This window comes from Orussus abietinus, unplaced genomic scaffold, assembly GCF_000612105.2.
Source record: "Orussus abietinus isolate OABI.00-Male unplaced genomic scaffold, Oabi_2.0 scaffold3, whole genome shotgun sequence".
Lineage (NCBI taxonomy): Eukaryota > Metazoa > Arthropoda > Insecta > Hymenoptera > Orussidae > Orussus > Orussus abietinus.
This window is the reverse complement of record NW_019395984.1, coordinates 2533684-2546086: the sequence shown is the minus strand read 5'-3', so window position 1 is coordinate 2546086 and position 12403 is coordinate 2533684. Positions and strand designations below refer to the sequence as shown.

At 48.8% G+C, this 12403-nt stretch overlaps 2 protein-coding genes across 5 annotated transcripts; one reads left to right on the top strand and one right to left on the bottom strand.

Annotated features, from left to right (window-relative positions):
• Positions 1 to 34: 34 nt before the first annotated feature.
• LOC105699077 (pyrimidodiazepine synthase-like) lies at positions 35 to 2655 on the bottom strand. Of its 2 annotated transcripts, none has more exons than XM_012423785.1 (7): positions 1850 to 1984; positions 1562 to 1673; positions 1248 to 1405; positions 1008 to 1172; positions 806 to 938; positions 609 to 724; positions 35 to 525 (listed from the first exon to the last, which is right to left on the bottom strand). In XM_012423785.1, the coding sequence occupies exons 2-7, from the start codon at positions 1584 to 1586 to the stop codon at positions 403 to 405; spliced, it is 720 nt and encodes a 239-aa protein (XP_012279208.1). In that variant the 5' UTR covers positions 1587 to 1673; positions 1850 to 1984; the 3' UTR covers positions 35 to 402. The 2 variants fall into 2 exon arrangements, with proteins under 2 accessions (XP_012279208.1, XP_012279207.1); XM_012423784.2 differs by lacking the exon at positions 1850 to 1984 and adding an exon at positions 2637 to 2655 and having other exon boundaries at positions 384 to 525.
• Positions 2211 to 12185, top strand: LOC105699073 (nuclear pore complex protein Nup153). 3 transcript variants are annotated; one of them, XM_012423775.1, is made up of 7 exons: positions 2211 to 2504; positions 2986 to 3273; positions 3404 to 3710; positions 3891 to 4503; positions 4616 to 7940; positions 8060 to 8187; positions 8362 to 12185. In XM_012423775.1, the coding sequence occupies exons 1-7, from the start codon at positions 2244 to 2246 to the stop codon at positions 8426 to 8428; spliced, it is 4989 nt and encodes a 1662-aa protein (XP_012279198.1). In that variant the 5' UTR covers positions 2211 to 2243; the 3' UTR covers positions 8429 to 12185. The 3 variants fall into 3 exon arrangements, with proteins under 3 accessions (XP_012279198.1, XP_012279197.1, XP_012279199.1); XM_012423774.1 differs by having other exon boundaries at positions 8057 to 8187; XM_012423776.1 differs by having other exon boundaries at positions 2213 to 2312; positions 8057 to 8187.
• The last annotated feature ends 218 nt before the right edge of the window (positions 12186 to 12403 follow it).

Below are 12403 nucleotides of genomic sequence, written 5' to 3'. Positions count from 1 at the left end.
AAGGTGAGTCAAGTAATCAGGGAAACATTTAAAGTGAGCTTCAGAAATTGATTATTGATTTATTTCTTATTTTAATAAATCATTTTTCTTGGTGTAACAGGTCACCGACTGTATATTTAGTCTAACAAAGGTAAATGCCAAGGGCTTAGCAAAATGTGAGAGTTACAAGTATCATTCAGGAGATTCGCAATTAAATTCGTAAAAAATTACTCCCTCTAAAGCACTAATCTCATAGTAAATACTTAGGCGTATTTGTTATATATTAATTTCTTCGTATATTGCAAATACTTGAATTAGACTTATAGCGAGTAGAGAAGCTCATTAAGTAACAATGTGTATCATGGTGAAAAGCGTGTATTACGGTGTTTCAGAATATTTTGAGTGGCTATGAAAGTTGAAATTTCAGACGGCGTCAAAATCGACGCTTCCAGAATTCAAAGACTGTATTAATTGAGCAAATCTTTCATACGAAGCAGCATTTTCTTGTACAAACTTTTCTTCCTTCATATCCGACACCCATTTAAGCTGAAATAATTTTAATATGTTAAAATATTAAATAGCTTTTTAATCCGTGATAAATAGATATTTGTTTTTCTGTTAGTACTTACAATCTGAGGAAATCTTGTTTTGTCAAAGGTTAGGGGCTGATCGTAGAGTATACGGAGTGCCTTCCCACGCTCTGCCCAAGGCCACATCATAATATCGAGTATCCCAGGTTTTTCTCCTGTACAATGAATTAAATTTTGTTATACATATAATGTTATCAAAAGTATATTTGACAATTCCATAACAAATTTCTACAAGCCTCCGAAATAAGTTGTTCCACGAATAACTAATTCCTGCTCGAATTCAATTAGATGATTTGATATATCTTCAATGATTTCATCTAGTGGCCTCTTGTCCTTATTATGGATGCACTTTGAAAAGATTTCAATAATCTACAAAGAGATCGTATTAAGTAACATTTTTATGTAGAAAGAAACACGTACAAAAATTTATCGGAATACCTCATCGTATTTTTGGATAAGTTCCTTGTCTCGGTCTTTTGTTGTATCATTGTACAAGGGAGGATTAGGATATTTATCATCCAAATAGTTAGCAATAATCAAGGAATCGGTCACTACAGTACCATTGGTATCAACGAATGCAGGAACTTTTCCCTCGGGGTGAATCTGGAGACGATGGAGAATAAATGTATAAAAAATAGATAAAAGTGATATTTGTGCTTTAATATGTGAAATACTTACCGAGAAATACCATTCGGGTTTGTTCATTAAATTTATATTAACTATATCATGGGGAACCTTTTTATAGGACAGAATTAATCGAATCCGGTGAGCAAATGGGCAAAACTTCATACTGTACAAACGAGCGATTTCATCTGGTTTCGGTGGGTTCTCGGAGCCTTGAAGAACAGATAAAATTTATAACGTTCTTCCACATAACTAATCACATGACTTGTATTTTCAAAGACCATTATCTAATTACCATTAACATAGGAAAATAATATGAAACTTCATTTAGTAACATTGTAACACTGCTTAACAGTAGGAGTCCGTACCTTTTGCAAGATGTAAGCTGCTCATATTTTCAAAACGCGTTCCAAATTTGAATATGCCAAATCTCGAGGAACCGCACGTCACGGCTTGTCACTCTTCTGCGTCGGTCACAACCTATGAATAAATAAATCCTCTTGTTCAGCGACTACGTTTGAAATCTGTTAATATTTACTTAAAAACAATTGGTGGGTAACAGCATTGCCAACGGGTAATTTTGATCGGACAATTTCTCTTTTTTACGCGATCGATTGAAAAGAAAAACGTATTTGAAATGATGAATTAATACCTACCACAGTCAGTTAATTCTTGAAAGTCAATAAAATCAAGAGAAACGACAATTCCATCTATCTAATAATGCATACTTATAATAAATAATCTCTTTTCAATAAATAATCGTCCCGTGATAACTAAATTTCCCCGTTTTCAAATTCCTGGATATTGTTTGAAGGTGTGTCGTTCGTAGAGCACTGCTAGGGACGCTACGTAGTTGACGCGCGAGGGTGATGGTGGCGAGTCCACTCTCTAATGATACTCTGTGGCGCTCCGGCGGCGGTCTTTCGGGCGGCCATATTGTCTCTCGTGGTTTCGGTTCGCGAGGGTGGTGCGCGGTGTCAGTTTCGGGATATGCGACTATCTAAATCGACTTAGGCGTGTGTGACTCCCAACGAAGCGAGGGGCGCGATCATGGCCAAGGGGAGCAACAACCTGACCGGGCGACGGTCGCACGGCCCGAAGCCCTACGACGCGAACAACGTGAGTAGCCGCGTTCTGGCGGAGCGCCGCCGAGTCAGGAGCGCCGCCGATCCCGCCTCGCTCCCAACGGTCCTTCGCGCCTTTCCTCGAATGGACGGACTCGAGTCGCGGCATCGTCCCGACCCTTCTCGAAGCCGGCCGAGAATGCGCCAGGACGAGCCCGGTGATGTCCGCGCGGGTCGCCCGAGTGACGTGAGTCCCGCTCCGATAACCTCAATTTTCCTATACGGCCGCGCGCCCGTGGCCTACGTCCCCACGGCCGGACGCCATAACCTTGAAATCTGAGACCCGCGGCCCGCGCGTATATCGGCGCTGGCGGTCGACCTGAGTCTCGGAGGCGACTGCCTTAGATTCGGAAATGGTTTCTCAGGCCATCGTCCGATGCCGAGGTCGCACGTTGCGAAACTGCGTAACCTTCGTTAGATTCCCGTGTAGATGACTTGCGTCTTGGCGGAGGTGCCAAAATTCGACGACGCGATTAAATCGTCACTCGCCCGCTAGCGAGCATCCGGAGTCACATGCTGCGCCGATACATAACCTATATAACCCATATAACCTTCATTTTGTATCTCAAATTACTTAGGCTTTCGTGACGATTTGTATTGCAGTTGAACGATCCCTTGGTTGATCGGTCTAACTCAGAATTTTACGTTGGCGTATTTAAATGTTTCAGTCGTTTGTAAAGAAGGTGGCGACGAAAGTGACGGACTTCATACCACAGCGGTCTTGGATCAGTAAATGGTTCAACACGTCTCAGGACAACGGAGATGTATCAAGTGCAGCGGATAATACCGAGGAATCGGAGCAGGAAGAGGAGGCCGTGCAGAGGCCACCTCCGACAAAACGACCGCGTATACGTATGGATGTGACGCACCCTCCGGGTACATTTTCAATTCAACCTAGGAATAGAATTGGTCCAAACAACGAGGATTCTCTTGGCGAACGATTTCATCACAATTCGGTCAGTAAATTTCTGCATCAATGCCTTGTACCTTATTTGTTTCTGTTTTTCTTGAGTATGTATTAATTTATATAGTCATTATGAAATTTTGACTTTATGGAAGTATTTATCAAATGAAAATGTTTTGCAGGGAGAAAATTTTCTGGAACCTATGATAGCAGGGCCCAGTGGTACTAACCGATTAGTGTCATCCACACCTGCAATAAGGACTGACACAAGGAGCGAAAATGCCCAAAGAACAGAACTTAACTCTTTAGTGTCTTCTCAAAACAATGGAGCTGCCAATGGAACAGATGATAATTCAGAATCGAGCGAGAGTACCAGTGGATGTAGCTCCCTTATCCCTCAAACTAATAGACAGGAGGCTCCAGTAAATGCTGGATACAATAAATCTTTTGTTAGCAGAAAAAGATACATTGATGACAAAATGACTTTCAGTAAGCATATGTTATTGTTTGGCAAGTAGTTTGAGACGACATTTAAAATGATTTTAGAGAAATGTCAAATAACCCGAGTAATAGTAAGATTTTAAATTGAATGGAATTATTTGACGTATTAAAAGTTAAAATTTACAAGAGAATGTTTGAAATAGGAATTAATAGCGCATTTATTTTCAGCAAACCACTTACAGTCCCCGAGGTCTCTTTTCCTTGACAGCAGTAACCGAGATTCTTTGAGTAGCCGTAGGCCCAGTTTTGATGCATCGATGATGAACGCGACGATGGATCGTGCCTCGCCTCTTTCATCTCCATTTTATAGCGGCAATACCACATTTGGTGGAGCCAATGCAGCTGGCCTTTATAAACGCAATCGCACACTTTTTAATAATACCAGTGAGATATCGCTAAAATTGCCCAGAAGAACCAGTGTCCAGGTGAAGCCTTCAAATGCATCCGGGATCGATTCATGCGGCATGAGTCAAACTGCAAAGAGAATACTGGAGGCCTTGGAACATTTCTCCTCCCCAGTTTCCGACGCTAAAAAAATACCAGTCAAGAGTACGAAGAACACGTCTTCTCCCGCTGCTGGTGCAACGAGGTCAAAGGACGAAATCACTCCATCGGCTAGAGTAGGTCTTCGACATTTGGCACGAGAGCTAGTAGTACCGACCGTGCCTGATTTACTGAAACTCCGAAGACGGCAAAAGATCCAGGACACCACGGTGGCTGCTAGAAAAATTATCTCGGCAAACAGTGGACCACCTCCTAATCCTGAAGAATATCGATTAAGGTATATTTTTTTTATTTCGACTAATACTTCCTGTAGGTCAGGAGAATCGATAAGTCTTGTATAGATATATTTTAAAGATGCATTCAGATTGTATATGACTTTGTTATTCCAGATCTGACGACGACGAGAGTTCCAAGTTCCAGGGGAAACTAAAGAAAAAGAGTAACACTAACATCGAACAGGAAGATACAGTGGAGACAGTAAATTTGCCTAGTGTATCTCTGCCGATATCTTCTCTGCCCAACTTTGACATTGCCCTGCCAGTGCCTTCGAGTCGAGTGGAAGCCCACCGGGAAGAACCCTCAGGGGATACCTTCCAGTTCGCCAGTCCAATCAGAGTGACCAGTTCATCCAGCAATCTAAAGTCGATCAATAACTTCACTTTCAGCAAGCCATTAACAGTGGAAAACAAGGAGGGTGTGAACGATTCAAACGATTCAAATAATCTCTCGAAGACAATGAGCATGGATTCCAACTCGTCGATCTCCTTCCCATTGGGTCCAAACTTTGTGTGGACAGGCTCTTTTGCGGCGCCTAAGTTGAAGGAGAAGAAGAAGAGAGAAGAGAGCAGTGAGTCAAGCTTCGTTGGAGCAAAAGTAGCCAGCGAATTGAAAACCGGAAGCGTAATGGACATTTTGGGCGGGAAGCAGAGCAGCACGCCAGCTTCGAAGAGTTCTGCAGTTGACGTTGAAAGTGAGCATACTCTGATAACCAGTTCCACACCAATGGGAGGTACAGGTGCATCGGAGAAACAGGGAGCGACTTCCTCTGAAATGTGGGAGTGCAGTCAGTGTCTTATCAGAAACAGCAATAGCCAACTGCAATGTATAGCCTGCAAAACCGCAAAGTCAGACTCGAAGAGCAAGGCTTCAAATCCAGACTCGAAGAGCACGGTGTCACAGTCTTCGTCGACTATTAATGACAACTCCATGGAGCATAAAACATCTAAGGCCTCCAGTGGCTTCGGCAGCTTCGGTGCTCAATTTAAAATGTCCAATGACCTCTGGGAGTGTACCTCTTGTCTTGTCAGAAATAAACAGGCCGATGCAAAGTGCGTGGCCTGTGGAGTGGCGAATTCTAAGAAGCAGCAAGACTCGACGCCTTCGAAGAATATGAAGCCAGTGGACTCGAGCCCTACAGGGAAATTGAAGTCAGTGGATGGCTCCTGGGATTGTCCAGGATGCACTCTGAAGAACACTAGCATCATAGCAGCGTGTCCTTGCTGCAACACGCCAAAGCCAAGTTCTGCGATAACTTCATTGGACAAGGGCAATGTTACCTTTGGTTCAGACCTTGGAGCTCAAGGAGCTTCAAAACCTTTGACAACTTCCTCGGAAGGCAGTGAGTTCTCGAGCATGCTCAAGGCAAAGTACTCGGAGGGTTCCTGGGAGTGCCCCTCGTGTTTGGCAAGGAACGAGAACTTCCATTCAGCCTGTCCCTGCTGCGACACAGCGAAGCCTGGGGGGCCTGCATCGAAGAAGACCGAGTCGACCAGCACTGCAGGTTTTGGCGACAAGTTCAAGAAACCTGAAGGCAGCTGGTCCTGCGATTCGTGCATGGTGCAGAACAAGGGCGACGTTATGGAGTGCATTGCCTGCGGTGGAACCAAGCCAGGAACCCAAAAACCCAAGACGACGAGCACCTCCAGCACCGGTTCGACCTTGACATTCAACTTCGGTGTTCCTTCTGATGCCGGCCAGTTTAAATTTGGCATTGACAAGGCTGAGAAGCCAGCTACAAATTCCACAGCGAGTGGATTCACCTTCGGAGTACAGAACGCGCAGAGCAGCCCAGCAGGTGGGTTCAGCTTTGGCGTTCCGAAGGACAGTGGAACCCCTGTGACTGCTTCGGAGACTACCAGCTCCACAGCTTCGGTCAGTGCATTTGTTCCGAAGGCTGCGGAGTCTGAACCAGCCTTCAAGTTTGGCACTCCGATCAAGACAGGAGGCCCAGTCGAGAAGGTTGGTACTCCGATGTTCTCGTTCACCGTCCCCAAGACGGAGCCACCGAAATCATCGACTTCCTCGAAGACATCCGGTGAGGCACCCTTCTCCTTCGGGGCCCCCACAACGCTATCGAGCGGTGCACCGACCTTCTCCTTCGGAGTGCCCAAGTCTACTGTGGCCCAGAAAGAGGGGGCCAAAGACCTTCCGCAGGCAGGCACTTTTGGGGTGGCCTCCGCAGAGCCTGCGAAGACGAGTACTCCGGCAGGAGAGTCTTCGTTATCAGCTACTGCCAGCGTAGCTCTGCCCTCCGCAACGGGGAAGCCAGGTCCAGCGGATTCCAAGCCACCGAGCAGCCAGACACCGGCGTTCTCCTTCGGGGCGCCCAGCACTTCTACTCCGACGACCACTGCGACGAGTCTTCCCAGTCAGCCCGGTCAGTCGGGCTTCAGTTTCGAGCCGAAGACCACATCCATCGGGCAGACCCCTGCGATCCCCGGTTTCGGGCGACAATCAATGACGCCCTCGACTTCCTTCTCTTTCGGGGTGGCCAAACCAACGGTCGAGGCCTCGACCACGGAGAAGAAACCCGTGGCGTCTTTCGGCGGTGCCAACGCTCCTCCGGCGACGTTCAACAGCCCTCCGGCATCCTCGCTATTCGGCGGGACCACTTCCAAGTCCGCCTCTACGTTCGGCTCCACCGAGCCATCGCCGATGTTCTCCATCGCCGAGGGCAAGACGCCCACCTTCGGCGCCGTGGACACCAAGATAGGGCCCATCTTCGGGAGCACCGAGAACAAGACCCCGAGTTTTGGGTCCACCGAGAAGCCCTCCTTTGGCGCAGCGGAGAAGTCCTCGTTCGGCGCCGCCGAGAAGCCACCGTCGGTCTTCGGGTCGCCGGCTTCGACCTTCGGGGCGACCCCGGCGAACCCTGCGCCGACATTCGGCTCCTCGACGGGCCCCGTTTTCGGCGGCCCCACCGCCACGGCCACGCCTTTCGGCACCGACGCCTCTTCTAGCATCTTCTCCGGAACTAAGGCCAGTGAGAGCGCCACTCCTGCACCCTCCACTGGTCTCTTCGGCTTCGGGTCTTCCGGGTCCTCTCAGACCTCGATTCAGTCCCCCGGCGGGTTCGGGTTCGCCGGGACTTCTAGCGCGACCGGGCCGGCTGCGACCCCGAAACCGCTGTTCTCGTTCAGCGGCACGTCCACCGCCCCGCAGACCGGGAACGCCTTTGGAACCGCTGGGTCTTTTGGGATCCCGTCCTCTGGGGCGTTCACTTTCAACGCGCCCAAACCTGAGGCTCCGGCCTTTGGGCAGAACCCTGCTACAGCGGCGCCGTCGCTCTTCGGGGCCCAGTCCCCTACACCTCTCGGACAGACCCAACCTGTCCCCTCGTTTGGACAGAGTGGCGGTGCCACTGGTGCCCCCTTTAGCTTCGGCTCGACGGCGCCCTCCACCGGGACAACTGGCGGTTTCAACTTCGCCGCTACGGTGAGACACCTGGTTCCTCTTCTTCCCTTGATTTTTTAGTATGATTGTGGGTCAAGAGGAGCGGATAGTACCCTAAAAAGTAAGCTTCGTAAAAGTAACACTTTTATCTCTATTAGCAGAACCCAACACCGGCCGCGCCGGGAGGGTTCAACTTCAGCGCCACCAATCCCACGTCAACAGTGTCCTTCGACCCTAACACGAAACCTTCGTTTAATTTCACCCAAGGCAGCGCACCCACCGCATTCAAGTGAGTCGATTGTAGATGTTTTTAGTTCCGGGTTAATTTGCATGTAAACCTATCATCCGTCGTTCTTTGGTAGTCGAATAACGGCCGTCGTGGACGGGGATAATTAGTGTATGGAGGTTCTTTTTTCTGGTTTCTGTGGCCTTAAGTTGACGATTGAAAAAAATGTGATTGCAGCGCCACGCCGCAGCCGGCGGTCCCGAGGAAAATCAAAAAGGCGGTTAGGCGGATGCCACCCCGGTAGAGAGAACGGCAGTCGACCGGGAGAAGAGGGAACGACACGCGGGGATGGTCGGTGTGCGCGAAGATGGCCCTCGCGTCCGCCACGAACGCGGTGCTTGCGGTAGAGGGGCGCTGTCGGTCCCCGGGGTGTGCGTGAAGATGCAGTCGTCGCACACCGATCGATCGCTCGTGCCCAGAGAGAGGGAGAGAGAGAAAACGAGGGAAACGAGGAGGGAAGCGAGCGAGAGGAAGATTCGAGCGTTCGGCGCCGCGAGACGTCGACGCGTGTAATATACCGATGTGCTGACGAGGCGCGCTCGAGTGTGCGACCGCTTGTGTTCTACAGGGAAGAACTATAAATTATAAATTATTTAAATTATACGAAAGGAAAGGAAAGAGAGGGGGGGAGGAAGGGACTCGAGGGCGCGGGTATTGCCGAGGACGGTCAGGAGGAGGCGATGCGCACGCGGAGAGAGAATTTTCGAGCCTCGAACACGGTCGGCCTCGTCAAACGTGTTTTATGGTAAAAGTCACGTCGATTCTACGAGTCTCGATGGCCGGGCAAGCCGGGAGCTACCCGAGGTGGCCACTAGAGGCGCTGCACACCGCGAGCGCACAATTACCCTTGTTAACTCGGTTTTCTTGGGTAGGATATGTAGTAACTGTTTGTAACGCGGTTTAGGTATTATGTTACGGGTAATGACATGGATATTGACATTGTTTGTAATGTGTGTACTGATTTGGTCCACCGATTTCCGAGGGGTGGGGGGTTTGGTAGTCGGGGACGACGAGGCCGATCGTACGAGACGAGTAGTTATCCCGTTGGCCGCCCGAGACACTGGCCGCGCTCCGAGGGACGTTCCTAGGGGTGTGCGATTGACGAAGTCGACCGACCACCACCCGGAAACTGCCAGGGCGGAGCCTTGCGACAGTGGCGGGCCAGGGAGGCCGCCTCGACGAGGAAGGTGTACAGTCGAGGACAACAGAGAAGAGCGGAGGGCTTAACGGCTAGTACCGGCGAGGTGGTGACACCGTTGCGTCCTGCTCCAGGTAAGTATAAGTCCGTTCGCGCGGCTCGCCAACTGGTTTTCCAGAAAGAGGAAACGAAGGGGAAAAGGCGAAAAGGAAACCCCATGCTTCTCAAGGAAGATATCTCATCGCACGATCCGGGCCATCGTGACGAAAGGGTTACGGGCGATTGCGATCTCTCGTATTCCTCCACTCTTATATATAACGTCCCTCTCCCTTGTTTTCTTTTTTCTTCTTCATTTTTTTTTTTCTTTTCTTTTGTAGCGTCAGCGATTTTCTTGACCATCAACGGGGTTTTACCTTATCAGAAATCATGCCGCGAGGTTGTGGAGTCCTTATTTTGTCTCAAGGCAATCCTTGGACCCGTACGCCCCGGGATCGAACCTCTGAAGGTTGACATTCACTTTCATTTACTCTGTTTAATTGATATTTATCAGATACGGGGAAATTATGGTAAACCGTCCGTAACCCCTTTTACGGGCGCCCGGTTTTAAATCTCTTAAGGGAGTGCTTTTTCTTTCTTTTCCTCTCCCATTCATTAGTCTCGTTAGTTCCTCTTCTTCCTTTCGATCTCTAGCAAGACTTTTCCCGGATTGCTTCTGGAAGGATCGGGCGTTACCGACCGGGTCCTTGCCGGTCGCCATTTTGAAAATGGCGGGTCCGAAAAGGGAGCAAGAGGAAGGGAGGGTTTCCTTTTCATCCCCGTTGAGCGAGCGACGTCGAACCGACTCTATATCAGTGGACTCCCACTCTATATATATATATGCATATATATAGAGACATATTGCTATTAGAATTAAAAAATAAAAAAAAGAATCTAACGATTATATTTTAGCTAGGCGCGCGAAACGCGGACAGCACTGCGCAAGGCTCGAGCCGACGTACTATATTAGTGCTGTCCCCGTGGCGAGATACACGCAATTGACACGACATATATACATTATATACACACGTACACCCGTACACCAGCATACACACGTAGAGTGTACCATAAACACGCGACAGAGAAGATACACCCGCGAATAATAACATTATTAATAATAGTAACTCTAGTACTAACGATAACGACGAGGGAGGAGAACCACAACGCGAAGAGAAATGAGAAAGGGAGAGAGGGAGAGAGCGGGAGAAGGGAAAAACAAAAAATGGCATTCGGCATAGTACAAACCGCGAGCGGGGGAAAGAGAGAAAGAGAGAGACACACACAAGACACAGAGGCCGATTACCGTGCGTATTTCCATTGTCGTAGTCGAAATTGTATATTTTTTTTATATAACGAAGAAATAAAAAATCGAGTAATCCAAGTAATCCTATTGAGAGATCGAATACTGAATGCCATTTTCTTAGGTGTTAAGGAGCCGTAACGTTGCGTGTTTTATCGTATAGGTCGAGTGATATAAACATATACATATACATATATAAATATATATAAACACGCGCGCGCACGCGAGAGAGAGAGCGAGCGGCGAAACGGAGACTGGGGAGCAATCGATCCGTCGATGGATCGACCGATCGATCGCCGCCCCGAGGCGCGGGACTTCTGAAAGGGGCAGTTTTTAAATTATATAAATACTCTGCACGTGGACGCCGGGAAAAAGAAACGTTTCCCTTTTGCGAGGGCGGCGGTAGTTTTTAATTCTCGTGTCGCGCCCTCCGACGGGAGCTCGGCGAACTATATGGCGCCCAATTCGCGGCCGTTTTTCCTAAACCTGCGGATTGTTAGCGAATGCTAAACGCCAAGGCGGTTCTCGTTCGTTTTTAATCGAGTCTTATTTTTAGCTCGCCAACCCTTGGCGGGGCGCCGTTTATTATTATAATTGCGCAAAGGTACGCCCTCGGTGCCCTAAATGCGCGTCCTCGTGCAGACACGTGCAATCCTTGAAGAGTGATACACATCGACGACCCTGCGCGCGATCGGGACAAGTTATGTAGAGAGGGAGAGATTAATCAAATGTATAAAAGAGAGCGAACCAAGGGGGGCCGTCGCGCGGTCGGCGGCGGATCCTTTTCGGGAGTCCCCGGATAGCGAGACGGAGAGTACATAGGTAATTGGAGGTTATGAATTAAGAGAGAAAGAGAGAACTAGCGACGCGGCCCTCGGACCGGGATGGGCGCGCGTCCGCGCGCCGCGTCGCCACCCCCCACCTCCCCAACCACCCCCCCCTAAATTCCCCACTTAAGGATCTAGGCTAGTTACGTTATGTATGTAATAATGTTGGCTTAACGGTTAAAGGAGAGAAGGAAGGATCGAGGACGGTCGCGCCAGGTTGGGCAGAATGACGGACGCGATGGGGATGTCTCGTTCCTCCATGGCTGACGTCACACCTTGTGCGGCATCGTCGACGCGTCGAGGGGACGGAAATTATGAAAATTGCCGCGGTAGCGATGGAAGGGTCGTGCAGAGTTCTCCATTTATTACTTTTTCCTCAATTCTTCGTCCGCGACGCGCTCTATATCGGCCGGCGATCGAGAATGGCAGGTTACGTGGTCGGGCCTTCCCCTCCCGCGCTCCGTCGACGGGTGGCGCCGCGCGCGGCCGGCGATGCGATTAATAGGACAGTGGCCAAGAATAAACTCGAACACATTATTCATTTCCTACGCCATATTAGATATTACATAGGTACAAAGGACGAACGCACTGTTACATATTGTTGCTCTATTCGTTGTTGTGTAATATTTACGTAGACCTTAGGAGGCATTTAAGTTCGGAGCTGGAGCGACCCTAAGAGTATACGTTTACGTTTCTTTTCCTCCTCTTCTTTATTTTTTTTCTTCTCACCCTCTTCTTGTTCCCCCCACCCCCACTTTTTTTAAATGCATCTCTCGAGGTGTGATTTTTTTTTCAGAAATAAAAAAGCGTATAATCCTTCTTTGCGGCCTTTCTTTTCGGACTTCCCTTGGCACCAGTGGTCGGATATGGAAAGCGGATGGATGGGAGGTATGTAGGGAGACTTCCCTTCTTTTTTTT

Excerpts from the sequence above, each read along its gene's own strand:
- LOC105699077 (XM_012423784.2), bottom strand. The coding sequence starts at position 1,586 with ATGAGCAGCTTACATCTTGCAAAAG. Across the intron at positions 1,406-1,561 it reads CAGCTTACATCTTGCAAAAG|GCTCCGAGAACCCACCGAAA; the intron begins GTACGGACTCCT and ends CTGTTCTTCAAG. Across the intron at positions 939-1,007 it reads TTATCCAAAAATACGATGAG|ATTATTGAAATCTTTTCAAA; the intron begins GTATTCCGATAA and ends ATCTCTTTGTAG.
- LOC105699073 (XM_012423774.1), top strand. The coding sequence starts at position 2,244 with ATGGCCAAGGGGAGCAACAACCTGACCGGGCGACGGTCGCACGGCCCG. Across the intron at positions 2,505-2,985 it reads GCGCGGGTCGCCCGAGTGAC|TCGTTTGTAAAGAAGGTGGC; the intron begins GTGAGTCCCGCT and ends TAAATGTTTCAG. Across the intron at positions 7,941-8,056 it reads GTTTCAACTTCGCCGCTACG|CAGAACCCAACACCGGCCGC; the intron begins GTGAGACACCTG and ends TATCTCTATTAG.